The sequence below is a fragment of the Pan paniscus genome, chromosome 21 (assembly GCF_029289425.2).
Source record: "Pan paniscus chromosome 21, NHGRI_mPanPan1-v2.0_pri, whole genome shotgun sequence".
In the NCBI taxonomy this organism is placed as follows: Eukaryota; Metazoa; Chordata; class Mammalia; order Primates; family Hominidae; genus Pan; species Pan paniscus.
The window spans coordinates 51,290,558-51,318,543 of NC_073270.2; the positions used below are offsets into that span (position 1 = coordinate 51,290,558).

Genomic DNA, 27,986 nt, shown 5'->3' on the forward strand with positions numbered 1-27,986 from the left:
TACAGCAGTCTGCAATTAAGTTTATTAAGAATGCAAGGATGGCTCAAGAAAATTTAGTAATTTATTATGCCAACAAATTAGAAGAGAAAAATCATTATGTGACTGTATGCTTAAAAGGTATTTGATAAAATTCAGTAGTCATTTTCAGTAGTAGCTATAAATGGATAGGAAATAGGCTTAAAAAGGAAATAACTGGCCAGGCACAGTGGCTCCCACCTGTGATCCCAGCACTTTCGGAGGCTGAGGTGGGTGGATCACCTGAGGTCAGGAGTTTGTGACCAGCCTGGCCAACATGGTAAAACCCCATCTCTACTAAAAATACAAAAAATTAGCTGGGCATGATGGTGGGCACCTGTAATCCCAGCTACTTGGGAGGCTGAGGCAGGAGAATCACTTGAACCCAGGAAGCAGAGGTTGCAGTGAGCCAAGATTGCGCCTGGGCAATAAGAGCAAAACTCCGTCTCAAAAGAAAAAAAAAAAAAAAAGAAAGAAAAGGAAAAAGAAAATAATTTAAGTGCAATAAAACTTATGTATTCCAAATTCAACAACAAATATCTTTTTATAGTGCAGGAGCCATTGACTTTAAAATAAGGAACTAGACAAGGATGGATGCCATTGCCTTTATTTTCATTATTATTTTGGAGGTTCTACACAATACAAGAAGACAAGAAAATAAAGTCATGAAGTTGAAAAAAAGCCAAATATATCATCACTTTCAGATGATGGGATTATATATAAAATCAAAGTAACATCATTCAATATTGTGATACTTAAGATAATTTGGCAAGTTGGATACAAGACAAAACTGACAGCTCTTTATCATGCTACTCATAATTAATGATTTTGATGATAATATTTTCTACTTACTATTCAACGTCTGGGGTCCATACATTTCAGTCCACAATGCGAGCAGCACTTTTCCACCAATGGGCACTCCTCATCCTGCAGGCACTTGGGTTTATCAATCTTGGTACATGGCAAGGGCTTGCGTGGGCAGAAACCTTTTTTGACTTTATGGGGTAAAAGAAAACACTTGACCTTGAAATACTTGGTCATAATTTGAGACAAATTTGGGGAATCTTGGGAATCTCAAACAAGGTTTTATTCTGATTAAGCTTCTTACCTTTCCCCCTACAGTAACAATAGACTGGAGGAGGCAGAGTATCAACTTTCTACGACTAATAACTTGAGGAGCATCAAGAAAAGTCTTACCATCTCTGACTTGTACCATCTGATAGGATTCCTGTCTGCTCCTACAGAATTAATGGATCTGGGTTATATAACCCCAGAGTACCACAGGTGGCAGGAGTATTAGCACACAGAACCTTCTTGTTTTACAAATTGTAGGCATTGAGGAGTATTTAGAGGGAAATGAGTTGCCCAATGCCACATAGAAAGCCAGTAGAAAAGTTGAAGTAGGTTGAAAAGCCTTTGACTCCTGCCACCACACCATACTGAACCTTAGAACCTTAAAGCCACACCTGGACAATCCCTGGGACTACATGGGGAAGTAAACACCTGCCTTAGAGGAGGCAGGAAAGTTGGCTTCTATCCAACATCATTTGCTACTAATGTTTTCCCCAGCCCATCTTATAGGATATGAATATGATGTGCATGCTTTGAAGTTCTGTGCAGACATGAGGGCTTATTAGGAATACACCTCATGGTTATGAATTTTTTATGAATCGGTGAATATTGTCACCTTGCAAGTCATTGAGGAATGAGTCTCAGAAAAAATAAGTTTTCTTGGGGAAGAATAGAGAGCAATGCTATGAATTACTGGCTTTGAAGAACAGCACAATAGTCTTCAGAGGTCAAGAGGTCAATATAACTTGTTGGGCATTAAAAGGGGTTCCCAAAGATCCTCAAAGATGAGCCCAAGGAGCATCTGAGGTTCAAGACACCCCCCACTCCATGGAGACAGCATGGCATCCTTGGCACATGCCCAATAGATTTGGGAGGTATAACCCCAATCCTTACCTGTCCAGGCCCTGGCACAAACAAAGCCACACCTGGATTCACAACATTTGTCTGTCTGGGGACAATCGATGTCACTGTGACATGAAGGTGGACACTCCTTACGTTCAGTGAAAGGGAAGAGTGGGCATTGTCCATCCTTAACTAAAATAAGAGCAGATGTGAGCTTCTTAAAACCCCACCCCCATCCCACCACCCTTCAAAGAGCCTTTCCTTCTCTTCAAAGCTAGTATCCCTTTCTGCAACTTGGTTCACCCTACCCTATCCATCTCCAGTAGGCTGTGGAAGAATGAAATGTCTCATCATATCATGGGATATGGTAGAGAGCATGCTGGGCTTGGTGCCTTCAGCCCCATGGTAAAGTCCCAGTCCTGCTACTTAGTGAGTTTCCTTCTCTGTAAAATGAGGATAATTATGTGAAATCTACACAAATCAGTGTAAGCCATTTTAGGGTATTTGGTTTTACTTAGAATGAAATGGGGATCCATCACACTGTTCTCAGTAGAGAAGTGATATGGCCTGACTCATGTTTTGAAAGGGTCATTGTGACTATTGTGTTTATAATAGATTGTAAGGAGGATAGAAGCAGGGAGACCTTTTAAGAGGCTGTTGGGGTAATCCAAGTAAGAAGATGGCTCCTCAGATCAGGGTGGCAGCTGCGGAGGTGGTAAGGTTTTACCAGATTTAGGATCTACTTTCAAGGTAGAACTAAAATTATTTCCTAACTAACTTAATGGATGTTAATTGATAAAGAGAGGCATCAACTGTGATTGTGAAGTTTTTCAACCAAGATGAGAAGCATGGATAGAACCGGTTTGCGTTAGGGGAGTGATGGTAAGAGGTACTGGTTTATGTTTATGTTGAGCTTATTTTTCTGTTTTTGAGACAGGGTTTCCCACTGTCACTCAACGAAGCCTCAATTTCCCCAGCTCAAGTGATCTTTGAGGAGGTGGGAATACCTCCTCAAGTGATCTTCCCAGCCTCCTGAGTAGCTGGGACCATAGGCACGTGACACCATGACTGTTTTTTTGTTGTTGTGTTTTTGTTTTTGGTTTTGGTTTTGTTGTTGTTGTTTGTAGAAATTGGGTCTCACTATGCTGCCTAGGCTGGTCTCAAACTCCTGGGCTCAAGTGATCCTCTTGCCTCAGCCTCCCAAAGTGCTGGGATTATAGGTGTGAGCTACTGTGCCTGGCCCGAGGTTCTGTTTAAGCAAGTTCAACATGAGATGTTTGTGAGGTCCAGGTGGAGATGTAGAGCAGATAGTGGAGTTTAGGAGTCAGATCAGGGCTGGAGACACAACTTTGTGGGTCATTAGGACATAGGTGGTATTTAAATCAATTCTTTGGGGTTTTGTGCTTGTATGCTCTTGTACTCATCTGACTGCAAATTCTACAAGGGCTTCCCCAGGTCAGGCTCAGGCTATGATGTGTTGAACTCTCAGAGGTATTATCAGGTTGCCTCTGAGTCTTAACCTAAATTTCCCACAAACCAGCCCAAGCCCATTTCCCTGGCCTCCTCTTCCTTGTCTTCCTGGGAGAGGAGACAAGGCTCTTGTCCACAGCACCATGATTCCTTAGAGCTTCCCATGAAGGGAAGCTCGTGGTCCTAGTTTCAAGTCAGGTCCCAGGATTGCCTTGGCCGTTCAGGCCCATGGGTCCATGGAATTAAAATTCCACCTCTACTCCTGACCAACTGTGGGTCCTCAGGCAACTAACTTCACCTCTCTGACTCTGTTCTCCCATCTGTAAAGTGGTAGTGATGGTACATTTTTCAGCTTGCCTCACAGAATCTGAGGTCGAAATTGCAACGCTGCCTCATAAATCACACAGTTGTGAAGGTCACTGGTCACCATCTCAATTGTTACCATTTAGTGAACCCACACCACGGGACCACCACTATATCAAGTCTTTGTGTTTTAAATCACATATAATCCTGCCAACAACTCAATGAGCTGTTTGCTGTGACTCCAGAATTACAGAAGAGGGAACTGAAATTCAAAGAAATGAAGAAAGCAGCAAGTGGGAAAAGTCAGATTTAAATTCAGGTCATTTGACTCCTAAGTTTGGTAGGACACTGTTTCCCAACATTGCTGGTGATGATCATTATACTAAGGAATGAATCCACATCCTTCACCTTCACGCCACCCTACTCTCCACCTCCAATGTGGACACTTACTCCATGGGATTCCAGAGCTGGCCTGTCTACACTTCATTCTTACGCAAATCCTCAGTATGATGCTCAACAAGTTACTATTATGAGGAAACACGTTCTTCCAAGGGGGCACACCTGGCTTTCAGGTCACATTGGCCAAGATCTATTAACATTTTCTATACACTATCTCATTTTTTGGCAGAGCCACTCCATTAGGTAAATACTATTATTAACCTCATTCTATAGACAAGGAAACTGAAGCTTATAAAGGCAGGCAACTGGCCTAAGACCTCCCAGCCAGTGAATGACAGAGCTAAGTCTTGAACCAAGGAACTTTAACCTCAAATCCTGAGCCTATAACCTCATTGGTATACTATTTCTAGTTAAACTAGACCCTCAGATTTCCAGGATAGAGGTCTCACCAATTAACATGCAGGCCGTTCTGCAGGCATTCTCACTTAAGAAGTTGTTGGCATTCCCTTCGCAGCCCCTGTATTTGAAGGGTGTGCAGCGGTAATTTTTAAAGTCAAAATGCCAGCGCTGTGCCTCATGATTACAGTTTCCATGTCTCACAGGTAGCATGCAGGGTTCTGAGGTCAGGAAGCAAGGAAAGGATATGAAGAGTAGAGATAAAAGAACAGGGTCAGTTCCCTAGCATTTCTCATAACTCCTGGTGTTATCACCCAAGTCATAAAAGGAGCCATGGCAGGGGGAAAAAAAGGCATAGGTTCTGGTCCCAGTTCTGCTACTAATAGTCTATGTTGTATGGCACCTCTGAGCATCACTCCTTCCTTGCAAAGAATATTACAAGGTGCATATAAGAATCTTGTACTTTGGAGCTGATCTTTCTTCTCCACTGTCCTGAGCTTTGGTAGGGCAAGATTTGTTCAGCAACTATTAGGTTGATGCAAAAGTAATTGTGGTTTTTGCATTGTTAAAATTTGCCATTTGATATTAGAATACATTCTTAAATAAATGTGGTTATATCATATATCATTTTAATGCACATTTCTTGCTTCCTGTACTTTTGCTAATGACTTATTATTTGCTGTTTATTTTATATTTATTTTAGACTATATAAATTATGTTAGGCAAAAAGCAAATTCAAGTGATTTTCTCATTTGAGTTGAAAATGGGTCGTAAAGCAGCAGAGACAACTTGCAACATCAACAACACATTTAGCCCGGGAACTGCTAAGAAATATACAGTGCAGTGGTGGTTCAAGAAGTTTTGCAAAGGAGACAAGGGCTTTGAAGATGAGGAGCATTGTGGCTGGCCATTGGAAGTTGACAATGACCAACTGAGAGCAATCATCAAAGCTGATCCTCTTATAACTATATAAGAAGTTGCCGAAGAGCTCAACGTCAACCATTCTATGGTCATCCAGCATTTGAAGCAAATTGGAAAGGTGAAAAGGCTCGATAGGTGGGTGCCTCATGAACTGAGCAAAAATAAAAAAATATATATTGTTTTGAAGGGTCATCTCTTATTCTATGCAACAACAACAAACTATTTCTCAATCATATTGTGATGTGCAATGAAAAGTGGATTTTACACGACAACCAATGATGACCAGCTCAGTGGCTGGACCAAGAAGAAGCTCAAAAACACTTCCCAAAGCCAAACTTGCACCAAAAAAAGGTCATGGTCACTGTTTGGTGGTCTGCTGCTGGTCTGATCCACTATAACTTTCTGAATCCTGGCAAAACCATTACATCTGAGAAGTATGCTCAGCAAATCGATGAGATGCACTGAAAACTGCAGTGCCTGCAGCCAGCATTGGTCAACAGAAAGGGCCAATTGATCAACAGAAAGGGCCAATTCTTCTCCGCCACAACGCCCAACCACACGTCACACAACCAACACAAAAGTTGAATGAATTGGGCTACAAAGTTTTGCTTCATCCACCATGTTCACCTGACCTCTCGCCAACCAACTACCACTTCTTCAAGCATCTCAACAACTTTTTGCAGGGAAAACACATCCACAAACAACAGGATGCAGAAAATGCTTTCCAAGAGTTCATCAAATCCTGAAGCATGGATTTGTATGCTACAGCAATAAACAAACTTATTTCTCTTTGGCAAAAATGTGTTGATTGTAATGGTTCCTATTTTGATTAATAAAGATGTGTTTTGCTTTATTTTCTTTTGTTTTGTTTTGTTTTTTGAGAAGGAGTCTCGCTGTGTCACCCAGGCTGCAGTGCAATGGTGCGATCTCAGCTCACTGCAACCTCTGCCTCCCAAGTTCAAGCAATTCTCCTGCCTCAGCCTCCTGAGTAGCCAGGATTACAGGCACCCGCCAACATGCCCAGCTAATTTTTGTATTTTTAGTAGAGACAAGGTTTCACCGTGTTGGTTAGGCTGGTGTTGAACTCCTGACATCAGGTGATCTGCCCGCCTTGGCCTCCCAAAGTGCTGGGATTACAGGTGTGAGCCACCGTGCCCAGCCAATAAAGATGTGTTTGAGCCTAGTTATAATGATTTAAAATTCATGGTCCAAAACCGCAATTACTTTTGCATCCAAAGTGCCTAACAAAGTGCCTAGTACCTAGAAGGAATGAAATACCAGGAAGAAACAGCCCCTGATGTCTGAAAACTGATCTGACACTCCCAGCTAAGCCACATGGATTCTCTGTTGGACATTTAAAAAATCTCCTAGAACATCTGTATCAACCAACGTCACTCTGAGATCATGATGAAGTGAGACAAAAACAAGATCACCGTGAAACCTGCAAAATACCAAACACCCGCCCCCCTCTAAGCTAACGTGAGTGACTTATGCTTCTCTACCAATCAATCACAGCTTTATCCTCAGTCTATTCTGTGTTCTGTATTGTTAAGATTCCCCAGGATAGCCAGTCATAGAATTGCCCCCGCTTTCTGACAGCACCCAATCTAGAGAAAACTCTCACTTCTTTAGACCCTCCCCCGAATTACCCAATCAAAGCCCAAATCCTATAATAGATTCTTTCTACCAGCTTCTTACTGAAATGCCTCATACTTGTCTAGGGTGAATCTTTTCCCTCACTTCAATAAGTAATAAACCCAATTTGTTCAACTACAGGTGTATTCTGGTGGTCTTTGTTCAAAAGGCATTAACAACAGATATTTGTTGAATGAATAAATGTATGAGTGAGTGAATAAATGAATCTTTTTAAAAAACACACAGTTCCCCGCACATATTAGATAGATGCCCAATACATTGAGTTACCAGAAAACCTCCTTGAAGATCAAAGAGTCTGAAAAACAATGCCAGCATTTAAGCTGACTGAGGTTTCATTTTGTCACAGTGCCATAACAGTCTCTTTAACAGAGTGCGCATGCAACAAGTATTAGTTATTTGTGAATGATTGAATGTTGGACCCAAGAAGACCAGCATCAATATTATGGTGATTGATGGTCACCATGCCTAGACTTATGACTTGTACTTGAGGGTTAGGCATTGAATAACAGAATGAGAAGAGCACAGGCCCTGGGTCCTTGTCCTGCCATCCAAGGGAATCCCTCAGCCAGTTTTGGACAGAGCAAGAAGTGGGGAACCTCTGTCCTCAGCCTGGACATCGCTACCTTGAAAGGGATCCATGCACTTCTTCTGACAGGCAAAAAAGCAGCACTTCTGATATTCCTTGCAGTCAAAATCTGTGTTGCATGAGTCCGGAAGTTCAGTGGTACAGGTGAGCCTCTCTTTGGGACATAACCCTGGTTTGTCTGCAAGAAAGAAATGTCCAAACTCACATTCTTTCGGAATTTCAGCTCTTTTTCTCCTATGGCAAAGGTGTGTAGTGAAATTCTCTCAGCCCTATCCTCTACCTTCAATTCTTAATTCTTGCTCTGCTTATATTCAGGGGCTAGTTCTGTTTCTCAGCACTCAGATTCATTCAAATGGATCTGAATCAGGAATTTGTGTCCAAGAAGAACTGAAGGAGAAGCATGTTGGATACCAGGGAAAGGGGTTAGAAAGGGACCAAGGCCCTTTCCCTAAATTCAAAAGATTTTCTCTCTTCTTGAAACCTAATATTTTAATGCTTGATTCCTTTGTCTCCAGTTGATAAAAGAAATTAGTAAAGACTGGTGGGAACATCATGGAAGTAGAGGTCAGGAAGGCTGATTTGACCCTTGACTCCTGGTAAACTCAAGACCAATCTGAACTCATTGTATGATTTTTAATTTACCTCTAAGGAGTAAGAAACAGTGGAGTGGAAGAAGCATTGTAGTCAGGCAGATCTGGCTCGGGAGCCTGTCTCCAACACTAACCAACTAAATAATCTTGGGAAAGTATTTCCCTTCATCTGAGTTATATTTTCCATCTTTAAAATGAGAATGACAATTCCTGCCTTACAGGTTGATTATAAGAGTTAAATGGCGTGATGTCTATAATGCCTGGGGTAAGACCTTGGCAGATGTGGCGTTGCTTTCTACCTTTTATTTTTATTTTTTTACTAAAAACTAGAAGAGGCAAGGGGAAAAAAAACTACAGCACCCAGTGTTTCCAGTCAGTCTCCCATCCAAGTACTAACCAGGTCTGATCCTGCTTACCTTTTGAGATCAGACAAGATCAGGCATTTTCAGGGTGGTATGGCCATGCTTCCTTCCTTTTTGAGGCTAGACATGGCTTCCTGATTTCAGTACTTGTGGTAGGTAGAATCTAAAGTTGCACCCTCAAGATTCCCATCCTCTGATTATTGAATCAAACACTAATCTAGGCAATGCTGTGAAGGGATTTTGCAGAAAAGTTAAAGACCCAAGTTAGTTGACTTTAAGATTAGAGATTATCTCTAATTTTAAGGTCTAATCTCTGGCCCAGACCTAGTCAATTAGGTCCTTGAAAAGCATAGTTTTCTTCTGGTTGGTAGAGAAGAATTGATTAGAGAGATTCAAATGATGAGAAGGATCCAACATGCTATTCGTAGCTTTGAAGATGGTTGAGGCCAAGTGCCAAGGCATAAGGGTGGCATCTAGAAGTGACAGCCAGTAAAGGAGCCTCAGTCCTACAACTCCAAGGAAATGACTCTGCTACAACCAGGGAGCTTGGGAGAGGACACTGCATCCCAAATGAGAACTACAGCCCTGGCTGACATTTCAATCTCGGCCTGGTAAGACCCGGAGCAAAGAACCCAGATGCACAATGCCAGACTTCTGACCCACAGATAATTTGTTACGTAGCAAAGGATAGCTCATACAGCGCTTAATGTGTCTCCATGATTCTAAACTGAGCATCCCTCCAGTGGAATCTGGCCAGAGAGGCATGATCCTTTCAGATACTACTGAGTCTTGGAACTGTAGAACTTTGGAATGGAAAGAACTCTATTTATCATTGGTACCAAACTTCTGATTTCATAGATCAAAAGAAATGAGGTCAGATAGGATAATACAATGCATTAGGGGCAATTCTGGGACTTACAATCCAGGACTCACTTCAGGAGCCCCACACCTTCCCTGAGGACTGGCCACTGAGACTTTGAGTACTTTCCAACAATACTTCTTGTCATTAATGACCCCCTCCAGGAATGGACTGAAGCTAAGAAGAGTATGTGGTTCCTAATTTGGAGTGTACATCAAAATCATCTACGCATCTTTCAGAAAATATAGACTCTAGGCTGAATCAGAATCTCTAGAAAGTGCATCCTTGGGACTCCACTTTTTAAGAAGAACCCCAGGTGGTCCTAAAGCAGGCAGTGGGCACCAGGAGGTAGGGTGTTACTTGGGAACCATTGTTCTAGGTTTAGGCAGAGACGGAGTTTGGCAAATCAAACTGGGTTTGAGTCGTTGTAGCTCCTTTCCCCATTGTCAGCTTGAACTCTCACTTATTAATAAAAACCCTCCTCCGTTTCTTGTCGGCTCTTCTTAACCACTTACTTGTGTGTATAAGCACACCTCATGGGTTTCTCTGCATCTACTGGGGATGCTTCCCAGAGATCTGGTCTCAGCTGTCTTCTGACATTACTTGACACATACTCACTGGGTAATCCCACTTGTTCCCATGATCCCAACTATGATTCCCATCTCTTCCTCCAGACTCATCCTCTATTCCAAACTAAAGACTTTTATTTCGACCTGCCTGGGAAAAACACCATCTGGGCATCTCAGAAGCACCTCTGTTCCAACATATTTAAAACAGAACTATTATCTTCTTATGCCCAAGCACTACCTTACTTTCTATTCCGCATCTTGACATTTGGCATCAACAGGTCCAGTCTGTTATTAGAATCCAGAGATTCACTCCTTCCTCTCCGCCACCCCAGTATCCCATCAGTCATGGACTTGGGTCAATTCTGTCTCCTAAACCTCTCTCCAAACCCTGTCTCCTGCCTCTCTTTACTACCACTCCCTCAGATCAGCACCTGATCTCACCCCTTGTCTCTTCTCAACTACTGCAGCAGCCTCCTCACTGGTCCTCTCCCCTCAGGCTCATGCCTAGTGACTCATTAATTAAAAAACAATTAAACTTGCATGTGTATGTGTGTGTGTGTGTGTGTGTGTGTGTGTGTACAGTGGGAATGAATGTGATCACCCAAGAATTATGTGTTGAGTGATATCATAAGACAGATGAGACCAGATCTCTGGGGATCATCCCTAGTAGATGCAAACTATATATATTGTCTCCTTCCATATATAAAAATATGGAAAAGTTAGGGAAATAATTTGTGGGGAGCAAGTAAGGAAAGTATGTGGAGGGCCAGGGTCGTGAGCAGGGGTAGCTTTCTGTGGCCCCAAATCCACAGCAGAGGGGGCCTCATCTGACACTGGCACTGGCCTCATGTCTAACCCTCATCCCCAAGAATGCTGTCTAAGGAAGAATGGCTGCAGCTTTTTTGAACTCACGTTTGATCTTCTTGGTCAGCATTGCAGAAGTCCACTCCAAAGCAAGGCAGAGAAGCAGCAGGAAAGCTACATTCCTCCAGGAGAAGGTGGGGCTATGGAGAGGAAGGTGCCTGTATGGATGAGAAGAGAGGTGGGAGTTAAGCACAATCCAGAGAGAGACACAAAGTGTGTGCAGGGGAACCTTAGAGATGATCCACCAGGTCCCTTCAGTTCACAGGTAAGAAGACTGACACCAGCATGGGGAAGGGGTCTGTCTGAGGTCAGATGGTGAGTTAGGGTGTGTCTAAGACATTCCGTTTCAGGACCCTGACCAATCCCCATACCCTGCCATGGTGCTGTACCTTGTGCTACACAGACACTTGCCTATTGTCTTGTTCCTGGGTAAGAGGCCACACTTGCATGATCACAAGGATTTATTTGGAACAGTTGCAGAGCTGGTTTGCCCACAGTCACTCCAGGGGCAACCCCAGACACTAGTGAGCATCTTTTCTTTGCTCCACTGATGACAGAAATGGATGGTATGAGATTTCCCAGAGGGCCTGGGTACACTCTACTGGATCTTGGTGCACCAGAAGCAAGAACAATCTCAGATGACCTTGGGTTAACAGAGAAATTCCTTTTATTCCTTCTGTTACTATCTAAGCCTAGGATCTTATGATACTCCCAGACAACCAGATGAACAGATGAGCTTCCCCTGCCTACTCAAGCCCCCATTTCCCATATGTGTCTTCATGATCCTTATGTATTTTTTATTTTAAGGTGTGAAAAACTAATAATCCTTTACTGTATTAACTCTTAGAGTGCATGCATTTCAGAAATGCAAGAGGTGGGTAGAGGGAGAAAGAGGAAGCAAGAGACAGAGAAAACATCTTTGTGCCAAAATATACATCTGTATTGGTGGAACTTCCGATACTGAGAAAGCTATGAAGCTATCTTGGAATAGAGTATCTTCCAGAGTTCCTGAAGCCATACCATGTGGCTGCCTAAAAGTAAAGACTTGTGACAATTTATCTCCCCAACCTTTTTTGTTGGGGGAGTTCTAATCATGTATCCTCTTCAAATTTTACAATAGTGCCTGTACTCTCTGGTCATGGAAATTATGACCCCAAACATAGTGATCTTGATTTTGGGCCTTGCTCAATCCCTTATAACAGCATATCTTGGATCCTCAATTTCCTCATCTGGAAAATGGGAATAATACAATTAACCTGGAAGCTTTGTTGTCATTGTGAGGATTAAGATGAGATAGCGTGAAGATTTAATGAAGTGGTACGGAGTGGTAGGAAACGTAGCATTCAGAGTTAGACCTGAGTTCACATCCTGAATCCACCACTTATTGGCTGTGTGGCCTGGGTTCAGTCACTTCACTTCACTGAGCCTCAATTTGTCATAAAGGAAACAATAATAACACCTACCTCACAGACATGAGAATTACTTGAACTATTTTTGTAAAGCATGACAAGTGGCTTGTAAATCAGTGTTTATTGTATTTTAGCCAGTTAATAAATAATGAATGGCAATAGTGAATGCCAACAAATGTTCCTATTACCATTTTAGCTTTTGAGTTCCCTAGTTAGAGACTGTGTAAATCATTCCTTTAGTTCCCCTAAAAGATTAGCCAAAAGGCCCTCTGGTGCTTTAAATTTTTATTATCAAGTCACTCTATGGGTTTGAAATTTTACCCTCTAACCTGAAAACATCTATTAACCCAGTCTTGAGAATCAGTTAATCAGATTAGCCTGCAGTCAGTTAGAAGAAAGCAGATCTCGTGGGATGGAGGCAGGGGAGAAACACAGATTAATAGAATTGCCAAACATAATAGAGGATGTCCATTTATAATTTTAGCATAAGTATATCCCATGCAATATAAGGAACATAGTTCTACTAAAAAAGTATTTGATGTTTATCTGACATTCAAATTTAATAGGTCATCCTCTATTTTTATTTTCTAAATCTGGCAACTTTGACACAGAATGAATCCATTTTGGTTGGACTGGGGTTTGTTTGGGCAAGAGACTACAAAACACAGGTCTTATAGGTAACAAATGAGCATAATTGCAAGAGTTGCTCAGTGGGGGCTCTGAAGAACTAGGACAGACCTGGAATACACGGACACAAATGTGCTATATAAATAACACACTAGGTTCTGGGCACGGTGGCTCATGTTTGTAATCTCAGCACTTTGAGAGGCCAAGACAGGAGGATCACTTGAGCCCAGGAGTTCAAGACCCACCTGGGCATGGGCTGGGCGCGGTGGCTCACGCCTGTAATCCCAGCACTTTGGGAGGCCCAGGTGGGCGGATTATGAGGTCAGGAGATTGAGACCATCCTGGCTAACAGGGTGAAATCCTGTCTATACTAAACAAAATACAAAAAATTAATGGGGCGTGGTGGCGGGCGCCTGTAGTCCCAGCTATTCCTGAGGCTGAGGCAGGAGAATGGCGTGAACCCGGGAGGCAGAGCTTTCGGTGAGCCGAGATCGCCGCCACTGCACTCCAGCCTGGACGATAGAGAGAGACTCTGTCTCAAAAAAAAAAAAAAAAAAAAAACTTAGCCCAGCATGGCAGCGCACACCTGTGGTTCTAGCTACTTAGGAGGCTGAGCTGGGAGAATCACTTGAGCCCAGGAGGTCAGTGTTGCAATGAGCCATGATCATGCCCCTGCACTTCAGCCTGGGTGACAGAGTGAGACCCTGTGGAGGAAGGGAAAGGAAAGGAAAGGAGAGAAGAGGAGAGGAGAGGAGAAGAGAAGAGGGGAGAGGGAGAAAAAAGAAAGAGAGAGAGAAAGAAAGGAAAGAAAGAAAGAAGGAAGGAAAGAAAGAAAAAGAAAGAAAGAGAGAAAAAGAAGGAAGGAAGGAAAAGGAAAGGAAAGGAAGAAAGAAAAAGAAAGAAAGAAAGAAAAGAAAGGAAGGAAGAAGAGAGAGTGAGGGAGGGAAAGGAAGAAAGAGAAAGAGGGAGGGAACGAAGGAAAGAAGGAAGGAGAGAAGGAAGGAAGGAAGGGAAAAAGGGAGGGAGGGAAGGAAGGAAGGACACACACCAGGAATGAAGAGATTTTGATTGAAATCCACGCTTCACCATCAAATCACTGTGTCAACTTGGGCTAGTTTTACCTCCGTCTACCCATTTGAAATTTTACCTCTGTCTACCCTTTTGAAAAATGAGTGGATTTGACTAGATTAGGCTTGTTCAGGCTGGGGTACCCATATCCCTCAGGATACAGGTAGATTTTCCAGGAGGTACACAGGTACAGAGGGATCTGAGGACATTACTGATTATTAAACTACATATTTACTTTTTCCTGAAGTTGATTTACTTGAGAATGAGCCACCCTGAAGTTCTCCTTTTCTTCCTCTCTTTGATTAAGTCCTTCCTCTTTAAATTTTTTTTAAAAAAAGCATACTTCTTACCTATCTCTCACATGTCTTCAAAGTGTAAAAACTTCTGAATTCCAAACAAAGGAACAATTCAAAAATGCATTTTCCTGAGGATGCTTTCCATGGAAGCAAAGGAAAGAAAGTGTGAGTAAGAAATACCAAGGGGTCAGCACCGGTTTCATTCAGGTGGCAAACTCACACTAAGCCACTGTGCCTTTTGCTGTCTACCCTAGAAATAGGATTCAGGAGTGTGATACTTGCCACGGGGATGTAGATTAAGACATTGATTTGAATTGAAAAATGAAGACATTCTTTTGTGGGAGAAATGAGTTTGACTGATTTGGCTGATGGAGGACTGACTTTGCCAATTAGTTAAATCTGTGCCATCAAGTTTTTTAAAAAAAATATTTAAAGTATGCAGTAAGATAAAAGCATTTTATGAAAGTAATCACAAAATTTTTAAAAAATATATTTTTTATAAAATGCTTTCAAACTTTCCTATATTTTGAAACCATAGTATTCAAACTTTCCAGCACTTACAGAGCATTTCAGATTAGATAAGGTGACTAAATGAAAGAATAACATGTATAATTAATCACATTATTAATCATTTGGTAGATGCTGGTAAAGCCTTTTTAGTTAACTTTCTGGAAATAAAGAAAATCACTTGTGATTTGTGATTAGTATTCTACCTGCTAAAAAACAAATCCTTTTGCAAGATACCAGGTGTCCAATTCTATGCCTTTATAAAAATTGAAGGAGCGTTTAATCAAGCTATTGATTAATAATTAAGTTAGATCATTAAAATAATTTTTAAATGCTTAATATTATTTTAATATAATCTCTTGAGATCAATAACATATTGCTAGCCAGGTGCAGTGGCTCATGCCTGTAATCCCAGCATTTTGGAAGGCTGAGTCGGGTGGATCACTTGAGGTCAGGAGTTCAAGACCAGCCTACCCAACATGGTTAAACCCTGTCTCTACTAAAAAATACAAAAATTAGTCGGGCATGGTGGTGCATGACTGTAATCCCAGCTACTCGGGAGGCTGAGGCAGGAGAACTGCTTGAACCTGGGAGGCTGAGGTTGCAGTGAGCCGGGATTGCACCACTGCACTCCAGCCTGGGCAACAGAGCGAGACTCTGTCTCAAAAACAAAAAACAAAAAATAATAAAATAAAATAAATAACATTGCAAAATGTTCTGCAGTAGAAGTGCATTCCTAAATAAGTAAACCCAAGGCAATAGTTGACAAAAAGGCAAATAAATAAGTAACTTTAGTTTAAAATACAGTCACCCTTTGGTATCTTTGGGGGATTGGTTCCAGGAACCCTCATGGATACCAAAATCCTTAGATGCTCATGTCGCTTATATAAAATGGCATAGTATTTGCATATAACCAACATTCATTCTTCCAAATACTTTAAAATCACCTCTAGATTGGTAGGTATTTAATACTTACCATTATAAATGCTATGCAAGTAGTTGTTATACTGTATTGGTTTTTATTTGTATTATTTTTATTGTTGTGTTATTTTTTATTGTTTTTTTTCTAAATATTTTCTATCTACAGTTGATTGGACCTGCAGATGCAGAACCTGTGGATATGGAGGGCCAACTGTAAATGCCAAAGAAAATCAACTTTACAAAATAGCGTTATCAATGTTAACTATTTTCAAATACAAGTAGGGACTGAACATATATGCATCGAATCATGTTCTCGTTCACTGACATAAGTGTAAGTGTGCCTCCAAACAAGTTACTATGAGAGTAAATACATAAATATATTCAAAATACACACACTCAAATAATAAGCCACAGATCACCCACCATTTTCCAAGACCAAAATTTTCACATAAATATAAGGGCAAATACAGCCAAATACCAGTGTAAATTAACACGCTTACATACACAGATATGTGAAAATACCAGAATTCAAAGTGACATGCAGACATGTAACACAGGTGTTTATGCATAAACACACAGCTCGGTCAGAAACAGCCCATACAGAAACAGTGGTCTACTGAAACACAGAATACTGCTGTGACCTTCTCACTAGTGATGAAAACTCAACAGTTCACAATAAAACTGACTTTTAAAATGCTCACGCTTTAAATAATAGAGACAAAGGAACCAGACTTCTAAAGCCACTCTCCACTGCCACTGAATTTCTTATAAGTTGATAATGTGAAGGCAATTTCACAAACGTAAAAGCACAGGGAGGTTGGTGACTCCCATCTGGAATAAAGATTTGTTAAATGAAATCACTGAAATTGAACAGAGAAACATTCTGTAAAGTTAGCTAAATCACTTTTACCTTTTTTCTTGTTAGAGACAGAACCTCACTCTGTCACTCAGGCTGCAGTGCAGCCGGGCCATCCTAGCTCACTGCAGCCTCAAACTTCTGGACTCAAGCCATCCTCCTGCTTCAGCCTCCTGAGTAGCTGGGATTACAGGCATGCACCACCATGCATGACTCAAGTTCTTTTTACTGTGAAGGCCCTGCTACAGACTTGCTACTGCTCTAGTTCACATCTTGTAGAGGCAAAACTAAAAAAGCTGTTGCTGTGCGCAGGTGCTGTGGGAGAACCCAAGAAAAGTGGTCTGAACTGAAAATCTCCATTTCCACTACCCCAATTTCCAACTGGTATACTGTCCACAGAAAATTTGGAGTTGTTCCCTAATGGGAAGCCAAAAACATCAGAGTACAATCATGGATGGCTCAAGGGTATCTTTGTGGTGTGGAATAGTGATGTTTCATAGCCTAAGCCTGTCATAGAGGCCTTGGAGCTTTCAATACTGATGATTGTGCTTCATAAGTGTCTCGGAGATGTCACTGTTATTTTTTTCTTGTATTCTTCTAGCACTCTCCTCATGGAGGTTATCTCCCTTTTCATAGAGGTCAATTCAACATCCTGGCTCTGTATTTGCTGAGTATATGTCTTCTCCATCTGTTTCATATGGCCTTCAGCTTTCGTGAAATTGTATTCTTGATAGAGACACACCTGATGTAATGTCCAGAAGGCCAGTACTTGGGAGCTAATGCCCAACACTATCTCCAGTCACAATCCAGCCAATACCATAGCTTTATATTCCTGAATTCAGTGCGGACAATATCTAGCCTTCCAGCAAGTGTACTGTTGCAGGCAGGACAGATAGCAGGTGAACCACAAAAGTCACCACTGCCATGCTGATCACAGAAGATGTGAGAGCAGATGGTGACCCATGTATAACCAGAGAGTTCAATGTGACACTCTCGATAATTACAAAACAACATATCTTCACACAAAGACATAATAGGATAGTGAGGTCTCCAGATGCTGAAAATAGTCCATGAAAGAAATATGCAGTCATCATCCATTGTATATCTAGAATTTACAGCACTGAAGAGGTCCAGACTGAAACAGTAAGACTCAGATCTGGTTTTGGCCTTGAAATTTTACTTCTCTGGTATCAGATGAATCCAGCTTCTATGTAGGTATCAAGTTGAACTACAGGATCTATCAGCTATTTAGCATCATCTCTTTATAGTCCCATCAGCCTTTAACTCTTCCTTTATTGAGAATTTCCAAATCCAATCCCGCTTGATTTTCAGGGGGTCTGCAGATGACCTTTCACAGGGCCACTTCTGGCCTGGCACACAGGGTGCTAAAGACCCAGGTCTTCCCTCTTCAGTGGATTTCATCTTCAACCTGCCCTCCTTCTCCCTTTAGGAGAGGGAGGGTTAAAATAATTTTTGATTATGAGTATCATGTGATATTTGGCAACTTACTAGAAGTTCAAAGAACCAAATGTCATACTTAAAACTTTTTGTCCCTGTACACTTACATATTAAAAGATGAATTCCTATAGATTTGTATTTATCAATAAAATTGTGTTTCTCAATTTTTACAATGTGTTTATTTACATGTTCATTATTATTATATCATTGAAATAACAAATGGGTTTTAAAAATTAATCCATAAGAAAAAATTTGATTCCTGGAGTCTCATGGTCACAGTAAATAATTTAAATTTTCATTTATGCATATGTTTTTAATTGCATAGCAGTAGGAAAATAGCATGAATGGCATTGCCTAGGTTGTCTTTCAGGATTTTTATAGTTTTGGGTTTAAAATTTAAGTCTTTAATCCATCTTGAGTTAATTTTTGTAAATTGTGCAAGGAAGGGGTCCAGTTTCAGTCTTCTGCATATGGATAGCCAGTTATCCCAGCACCATTTATTGAATAGGGAGTCCTTTCCCCTTCACAATAGCAAAGACATAGAATTGACCTAAATGTCCATCAATGGTAGACTGGATAAAGAAAATGTGATACATATACACAGTGGAATACTATGCAGCCGTGAAAAAGAATGAGATCATGTCCTTTGCAGAAACATGGTGGAGCTGGAAGCCATCATCCTTAGCAAACTAATGCAGGAACAGAAAACCAAATACCACATGTTCTTACTTATAAGGGGGAGCTAAATGATGAGAACACATGGAGACATAGAAGGGAACAACAGACATTGGGGCCTATGGGAGGGTGGAGGGTAGGAGGAAGGAGAGGATCAGGAAAAATAACTAATGAGTACTAGGCTTAATACATGGGTGTCAAAACAATCTGTACAACAAACCCCCATGGCACAAGTTTACCTATATAACAAGTTTGCACATGTACCCATGAACTTAAAAGTTAAATTAAAAAAAGAAAATGGCATGAGTAAAAGACTTTTGAGCATAAGATTATATTCCATTATACTGAAAGTCTGTGGGGTAAGAGGAATGAAAATATGAGTTCAATGAAAAAAATTAATGTTTTAAAATTTCTAACTGTTAAAGAATTGCTTTCCATATATTTTAAATAGATGCTTGTGGATATCAAATTAGTATGATATTTCTACCCCAGTGATTATATATATTGTAAAAAGTTATGTAGCAGTTTAAAAAATTAATATTTACATGTTCACATAATGCATTGAGATTCATTTATGTTGTGTGTTGTTTGTTCTTTTTTATTGCGAATTTTGTCCATTCTATGGCTATACAACAGGTTCATCCTTTCTCTAGTTCATGGAAATTTGGGTTATTTCCAGTTTGGGGCAATTATGAATAAAGCCCATACAAACATTTGTATAGAGGTATTTTTATGAACCTAAGTTTTCATTTCTCTTAAATAAATACCAGGAAGTGGTATTGCCGGGTTATGTGACCAGTGTATGTTTGTAAGAAACTGCCAAACTCTTTTCCAAAGTCACAGTACCATTTTGCATTTTCATTAGTAATGCATGCACTGCTCTCCTAAGAGTTTCACTTGCTCCACACACCTGTTAGCGTTTGGTGTTGTAAATGCTTTTATTTTAGTTGTTCTAATAGATGTGCAGTGGTAAGACTGCATGCTATTTGGAGAAATGAAAGTAATTAGCCTACATTTGTGGAACTCTAAGAATCTAAGCCACTTCAAATGTTGGTGGGAAGATTTTTCATATTTTCCAACTTCTCCTAGGACAGCTTTCAAACCCAGTTGGTTCCTTGGTTTCTGAGCCTGCTTGTGTAGGAGTTTCTCCAGAGCCCCATCATTGAACCTACTTTTTAAAAAAAGTCTTCATAATTTCCATACTTTATTGTCCTTAAATCGTTAATTTTAAGTTTAATATTATTCCTTTTTTATTTTCCATGTCTGATTCTCTACCCACAATCTTTTTGTTTTCATTAGATTTTATTTGCCTTTCTTTTTCCAACTTGAAATGGATCATTGGTCAATTTCATTCATTTCTCATTTCCTATAATTTACTTTCATTTTTATTTTTAATTTGAGACATACCTCTTTCATCACTGCTTTCATTGCACTTTAAGACATTTATTTTAATTGACTAATAATAATTATTTATATTTATGTGCTACAATTTAATGTTTTGATGTATGTACACATTGCGGAATGGTTATATCAGGGTAATTAACACATCCGTCACCTCAGATACTTATCATTTTTTAAATTAGAACATTTCTGTAGCAATTCTGAAATGTACAATACATTGTTAACTACGGTCACCATGCTATGCAATAGATCTCAGAGACTTCTTTCCTTTGTCTAACTGAAACTTTATCCCCTTAACCAACATCTTCCCTTTCCCCATACACTCCATCCTGACCCCTGGCAACGGCCTCTGATAACCACCATCTACTCTCTACTTCTACAAGTTCAACTTTTTAGATTCCACATGTAAGTGAGACATGCAATATTTGTCTTTCTCTGCCTGGCTTGTTTCACTTAGCATAATGTTCTTCATCTTCCTCCATGTTGTTGCAAATGACAGAATTTCCTTCTTTTTAAAGGCTGAATAGTAGTTCATTGTGTATATATACCACTTTTTTACCCATTTATCCATTGCTGAACACTTAGGTTGATTCCATATCTTGGCTATTGTGAGTAATGCTGCAATGAACATAGCAGTGCCAATATCTCTTCAACATACTGATTTCATTTCTTTTGGATATATACCCAAATATGGGATTGCTGGATTATGCAGTAATTCTACTTTTAGTATTTTTGAGGAAGCTCCACACTATTCTTCATAATGGCTGTACTAATTTATACTCCCACCAACAGTGTTCAAGAATTCCCTTTTCAGCCAGGTGCGGTGGCTCACACCTGTAATCCCAGCACTTTGGGAGGCTGAGGCGGGCGGATCTCATCAGGAGATTGAGACCATCCTGGCTAACGCAGTGAAACCCCGTCTCTACTAAAAATACAAAAAATTAGCCGGGCGTGGTGGCAGGTGCCTGTAGTCCCAGCTACTCGGGAGGCTGAGGCAGGAGAATGGCGTGAACCCAGGAGGTGGAGCTTGCAGTGAGCCGAGATCGTGTCACTGCACTCCAGCCTGGGCGACAGAGTGAGACTCCATCTCAAAAAAAAAAAAAAAAAAAAAAGAATTCCCTTTTCTCCACATCCTCATCAACACTTGTTATGTTTAATCTTTTTGATAACAGACATTCTAACAAGCATGAGGTGATACCTCATTGTGATTTTAATTTGCATTTCCCTGTTGATTAATGATGTTGAGCATTTTCTCATAAACCTATTGGCTATTTGAATGCCTTATTTATTTATTTATTTATTTACTAACTTACTTATTTATTTATTTTCAAGACAGTCATGCTCTGTCACCCAGGCTGGAGTGCAGTGGTGTGATCTTGGCACACTGCAACCTTCGCCTCCCAAGTTCAAGCAATTCTCGTGCCTCAGCCTCCCGAGTAGCTGGAACTACAGGTATGTGCCATCATGCCCAGCTAATTTTTGTGGTTTTAGTAGAGACAGGGTTTCACCATGTTGGCCAGGCTGGTCTTGAACTCCTGGCCTCAAGTGATCTTCCTGCCTTGGCCTCCCAAAGTGTTGGGATTACAGGCGTGAGCCACCGCGCCCAGCCTTTGTATGCCTTCTTTTAAGAAATGTCTATTCAAGTCCTTTGCCCATTTTTAAATTGAGTTGTTTTCTTACTATCAAGTAAATGGAGTGCCGTATATATTTTGAATATTAACCCCTCATCATAGTATGGTTTGCAAATATTTTCTCTCACTCTATGAGTTGTCTCTTGACTCTGTTGATTATTTTCTTTGCTGTGCAAACGCTTTGTAATTTAATGTAATCTCACTTGTCTAGTTTTACTTCTGTTTCTTGTGATTTTAGGGTCATATCCAAGAAATCATTGCCCACACCCATGTAATGGAGCTTTCCCCCTATGTTTTCTTCTCAGAGTTTTATAGTTTCAGCCATTGCAGTTAGATCTTTTGTCCATTTTGAGTTGATTTTTTAAAATATATGCATATTTTGTATTTCAATAGCTTTTGGGGCACAAATGGTTTTTGGTTACATGAATAGATTGTATAGTGGTGAAGTCTGAGATTTTAGTGCACCAGTCCCCAAGTAGTGTACATTGTACCCAATATGTAGTTTGTTTTATCCCTCTCTGCCCTCCTACACTCCGCCCTTCTGAGTCTCCAAAGTCCATCATACCACCTGTATACCTTTGCATACCCATAGGTTAACTCAACTTATAAGCGAAAACATATGGTATTTGGTTTTCCATTCCTGAGTTTCTTAACTTAGAATAATGGCCTCCAGCTCCATCCAAGTTGCGCAAAAGACATTATTTCATTATTTTTTATGGCTGAGTGGTGTATATATACCATGTTTTCTTTATCCATTGAGTTGATTTTTTTGCATGGTGTGCAATAAGGGTTCAATTTTATTTTTCTACATGTGGATTTCCAGTTTTCCCAAGACCATTTATCAGAGACAGTCTCCATTGTGTGTTCTTGGCATCTTTATCAAAAATCAGTTAACCATAAATGTATAGATTTATTTCTGGGCTTTCTATTCTGTTCCATTGGTCAATGTATCTGTTTCTATGACAGTACCATGCTGTTTTGATTGCTACAGCTTTGTAGTATATTTAAAATCAGGTAGTGTGATGCCTCCAGCTGTGTTCTTTTTGCTCAAGATTGCTTGAGATTCTTGGGGTCTTTTGTGACTCCATACAAATTTTAGGATTTTTAAAATTTCTATAAGAAATGCATTTGGAATTTTGGTAGGGATTCTGAAGTTATACACTAACAAGTGGAATAACCTGGAAGAAATTGAGAAATTCCTAGAAGCATATAATCTACCAAAACTGAATCATGAAGAAACAGAAAAACTAAATAGATCAACAAGTAAGGAGATTTAATTGGTAATTAAAAGTCTCTTATCGAAGAAAAATCTAGGATCTGATGGCTTCATGACTTCATTCTACCAAACATTTAAAGAACTAATGCTAATCCTCCTCAAATGCTTCCAAAAAATTGAAGTGGAGGGAATTCTTTCAAACTCATTTTATGAGGCCAGCATTATTCTAATACCAAAGCCATGCAAAGACACTACAAGAAAAGAAAATTACAGGCCAATATCCATGATGTACACAGAGGCAAAAATTCTCAAAAAAAAAAAGATCAGCAAATTGTATTCAACAGTACATTAAAAGGATCATTCACAGCCAAGCATGGTGGGTCACACCTATAATCCCAGCAATTTGGGAGGCCAAGGAGGGCAGATCACTTGAGGCTAGGCGTTCGAGACCAGCCTGGCCAACAGGGCAAAACCCTGTCTCTACTAAAAATACAAAAAAAATTAGCCAGGCATGGTGACACATCCCCATAATCCCAGCTACTTGAGAGGCTGAGGCACAAGAATTACTTGAACCTGGGTGGCAGAGGTTGCAGTGAACCAAGATCGTGCCACTGCACTCTAGCCTGAGTGACAAAGCGAGACTCTGTCTCAAAATAAAAGAAAAAAATAGTATCATTCACCATGATCAAGTGGGATTTATCCCTTGGATGCAAGGATGGTTCAACATATTCAAAGCAATCAATGTGGTGCACCATCTTAACAGAATTAGTGATATAAATAATATGATCATCTCAGTAGATGCAGAAAATGCATTTGACAAAATTCAACATTTTTATGATAAAAAATCTCAACAAATTAGGTATAGAAGGAATGTACATCAACACAATAAAGGCCAGATACGACAAGCCCACAGCTCTTATACCCAACAGTGAAAAGTTGAGTTTTTTCTCTGAGATCAGGAACAAGACAAGAATGCCAATTTCTACCACTTTTAATTGACATAGTACTGAAAGTCCTGGCCAGAGCAATTAGCAAGAAAAATAAATAAAATTCATCCAAATAGGAAAGAAAGCGACGAAATTGCCTCTGTTTACTTATGACATGATCCTATATATAGAAAACCCTAAAGACTCCACACCAAAAAAACTGTTAGAACTGATAAAGCAATTTATTAAACTTTCAGGATACAAAATCAACATACAAAAATCAGTGGCATTTCTATACACTAACAACAAACTACCTGAAAAACAAATTAAAACAATACCATTTACAATAGCATAAAAAATACTTAGGAGTAAATTTAACAAAGGATATGAAAGATCTGTACGCTGAAAACTACAAAATATTAGTGAAAGAAATTGGAGAAGACATAAATAAATGAAAAGATATTTCATGTTCATATTTCATATGGATTAGAAGAATTAATATTGTTAAAATGCCCATACCACCCGGAACCTACCTTTTTGTCCAGCTTCCCCAAATAGGAGAGGTTGCACTTTGCAGAAAACTGAGCAGCATTTTGCAATTGAAAGGTCTACAGATGGCCAGGAGCTGGGGGAACAGTGTGAATTCCCAGGTTACAATATTTAGGAACTACAGGTAAGGGCCCACTATGACTCTATTACATCTCACTACCCTCTAGTTCTCCCCAGTTAGGTGCTTGCCCAGCCCCAGGCCCTGTTTCCATGGCTGAGAGCTCCTAGCTCACACCCCTCCTCATCCCCATAGCATAGCATGTTCTGTTGCAAGGCTACTCAACCAGATATGTGCCTCTAGCCTCAGTTACTAGGAAGCAGACCTTGAGGAGGACAACTAGCTCCATAAGTCACTTTAATACACCTTGCCCTAAGTTCAGGCTGAGTAAGTAAGTAAATTAGTAAGCCTTGTCCAAAGATATTTTCTTCTAAATGCTGCCTAGTCAGATATCTACATTCTGATACCGGGGAAGGATTGTCTCTAAATATTGAGTACAGAACACTCCGTATATATCTCCATATTGTGCTGCTAAAATATTTTAAATCTTTTACATTTTTTGTCCTTTTGATCTGTCAATGATTGAGAAAGGTGTGTCAAGGGCCCTCAATACAGCCATAGATTTCTCAATTTATGCCTATAATGATGTCAATGTTTGCTTTAATATATCCTGATTTGATTGGTTTAGGTAAATACAAATGTATTCCTGGTGAACTGAGTCTTTTACCATTATCTAGCAAGCCATCCTTTATCCTTAAAGATAAAACTTCGTCTTAGAGTTTTCTTTTTTTTTTCAGACAGTCTCCCACTGTCTTTCTCCCAGGGTGGAGTGCAGTGGCACGATCTTGGCTCACTCCAACCTCCCCCTCCTGGGTTCAAATGATTCTTGTGCCTCGGCCTCCCAAGGAGCTGGGATTATAGGCATGTGCCACCACACCTGTAATTTTTGTAATTTTAGTAGAGACGGGGTCTTTCCATGTTGCCTAGGCTGGTCTTGAACTCCTGGCCTCAAGCAATCTGCCTGCCTCGGCCTCCCAAAGTGTTGGGATTACAGGCGTAAGCCAATGTGCCCAGCCTTAGAGTTTTCTATTGCCTAATATTAATCAAACTATACTTTCTCTTCTTTGTTTGCATTTGCCTAGTCTTTTTTCCATTCTTTTGCGTTCAACCATTCTACTTATGTTTTAAGTTTATCCTTCAAATAGTGTAAATCTACATTGTAAAAATCCAGTCCAGCAATTATTACCTATTAATTGACATTTATGGGCACTAATGACATATTTGGATTCATTTCTACAATTTTATTACAAGTTATCTACTCTCAGTCCTCATTATTCAGATTCTGTACTTGCAAATTTGCCTACTTGCTGAAATTTATTTATTACCCAAAAATCAATACTCATGATGCTTTTGTGGTCATTCAGGGATACGTGCAGAATGGCAACATACACATTCTGCATGAGCCACCGCGCCTGGCCTATATACATGTTTAAAAAATAAAGACAGGGCCAGCACGGTGGCTCACGCCTGTAATCCCAGCACTTTGGGAGGCTGAGGCAGGCAGATCACCTGTGGTCAGGAGTTCAAGACTAGCCTGGCCAACACGGTGAAACCCTGTCTCTATTAAAAATACAAAAATTAGCCTGGCGTGGTGGTGCACACCTGTAGTCCCAGCTACTCAGGAGGCTAAGGCAGGAGGATCCCTTGAACCCAGAAGGTGGAGGTTGCAGAGAGCCGAGATCACACCACTATGCTCCAGCCTGGGGGACAGAGAGAGATTCTCTCTCAAACAAAACAAAAATAAAAATAAAAATAAAAATAAATAAATAAATAAAGTATGTAGAGTTTTATTTAATAATTAACCACACAGATTAAAAAATAGAAAGTAGCCAGCTTCCCAGAAGTCTTCTATGTGCACCTTCTAATTACCATCTCTGTCATGTGTCTTCAGACAGAAGCACATATAAAAACACGGTTATGTATTGATCAAATGATGAAAATGTGTGGTCAGAGGCTTGCATTTTCCCTAGGAGCAATGGCTCAGTATTTGCTAATCCGGTGTTCACAGTGACTTTACAGAACATAACTACCCCCAAGTAATTGGAATCAACTGTATTTTTATTACTTTGGTGTACAAAGAACTTTGAGCTCTCCATGGCTTGCCACAACAAAAGACTTCCTAGGCAAATTGTCTACTGCTTTGTTCCAAGTGGGGGCTCTACTCGAGGCTGTGGGACCAAGACAAAAGAAGCAGCCTCTATGTGGATTAGGCCCCTTCTCCTGGCAGAGAGAAAGCACAAAGGAGCTGGCAGAAACTCACAGTGCAAAACTCACTATGCATATGCTACATCTGCTCATACTCCAATAGGCAAAGCACAGCTGACAGCAAACCCAAAGTCAATGAGACAGAAATGTGTCTTCCTTCCACGGGCCGTTCTAAAATTTCAAGGTAATGGGCAGGAGTGTCCTCTTAAAGGAAAGATGGAATGAATAGTTGTGAATAATAATATAACCTATCACTATTACTCCTGTTTTAATTTTTTGAAAATGTTTAGATACATATTATATGCTTGTTTAATTTAAAATATCAAACTTTACCTTGCTCAGGCTCTGCCCCTCCACACTGGGCCACTCAAAGATGCCCAACTTACCCTACTTGGGCTCCAACAGCCATATCAGGTTGCATTTGAGACCAGCCTGGCCAACATGGTGAAACTCCGTCTCTACTAAAAATGCAAAACTTAGCCAAGCGTGGTGGCGCACACCTGTAGTCCCAGCTACTAGGGAGGCTAAGGCAGGAGAATCGCTGGATGCATTGATGCCCTCTTCACCCTGCTTAGGCTCTGATTCCTGACACAAGACAGGTCTGTTCTGTGGAACCCCTCCTCACTATGCTTGGCCCAACTCCCCACAGCCGACCACCCTAACTTCTATGTATCCTCCTCATCTCCTTGGGCTCTGACCCTCCATGTCTGGCTGCCCACCCCCATAGACACCCTCCTCACCCTCCTTCAGTTCGGACAGTCCACATCAGGCCTCTTCCCTATGGAGACAGCTTCCTCACTTTGCTCCAGCTCTAAGGCTCCTCCCTCATCTGCTCCCCTGCCTGGACACTCTGCTCACCCCACTCAGGCTCTCATTCTATGCCAGTCTGCCCCTCTAGCCCCAGGGGGATGCCTTTCTCAACATGGGCAGGCTGGTCTCCATGCTATGCTGCTTCTTGCCTCTTCACTAGGCATTCTCATCTACCCCTGGCTCCAGCACACCAGGCCAGCAGCCCTCCTACAGAGACACCCTCCTTGACCTGTTCCAGCTCTGATGCCCACACGGAGCCAGCCGTGGCTCCCTTCCCCTTGGGGCAAACGCCTACCTTGCTCTGCCCTATCTAATGGCTTTAGGACTGACTAGTTCAGTTAGTAAAGAAAAGGAGACAAAACAAGGAAGAGCTACTTTTCCTTTTTGTAAAAATATGTATTGTGAAAAACACCACAAAAATAAAAATATGCATGAAACATTAATGTTCAGTCTAACGAACTATTACGAA

The 27,986-nt window shown here is 40.6% G+C and overlaps 1 protein-coding gene and 1 pseudogene across 2 annotated transcripts; both read right to left on the bottom strand.

Moving 5' to 3' along the window:
* Positions 1–27,510, bottom strand: WFDC8 (WAP four-disulfide core domain 8). Of its 2 annotated transcripts, XM_057300842.1 has the most exons (7): positions 27,448–27,510; positions 10,953–11,062; positions 7,698–7,838; positions 4,551–4,718; positions 1,981–2,121; positions 868–1,010; positions 1–461 (listed from the first exon to the last, which is right to left on the bottom strand). In XM_057300842.1, exons 1-6 carry the CDS (start codon positions 27,471–27,473, stop codon positions 871–873), a joined length of 726 nt encoding a protein of 241 aa, XP_057156825.1. In that variant the 5' UTR covers positions 27,474–27,510; the 3' UTR covers positions 1–461; positions 868–870. The 2 variants fall into 2 exon arrangements, with proteins under 2 accessions (XP_057156825.1, XP_057156824.1); XM_057300841.1 differs by having other exon boundaries at positions 41–1,010.
* Positions 16,803–17,620, bottom strand: LOC103782860 (E3 ubiquitin-protein ligase CCNB1IP1-like; annotated as a pseudogene).
* Positions 27,511–27,986: the final 476 nt, after the last annotated feature.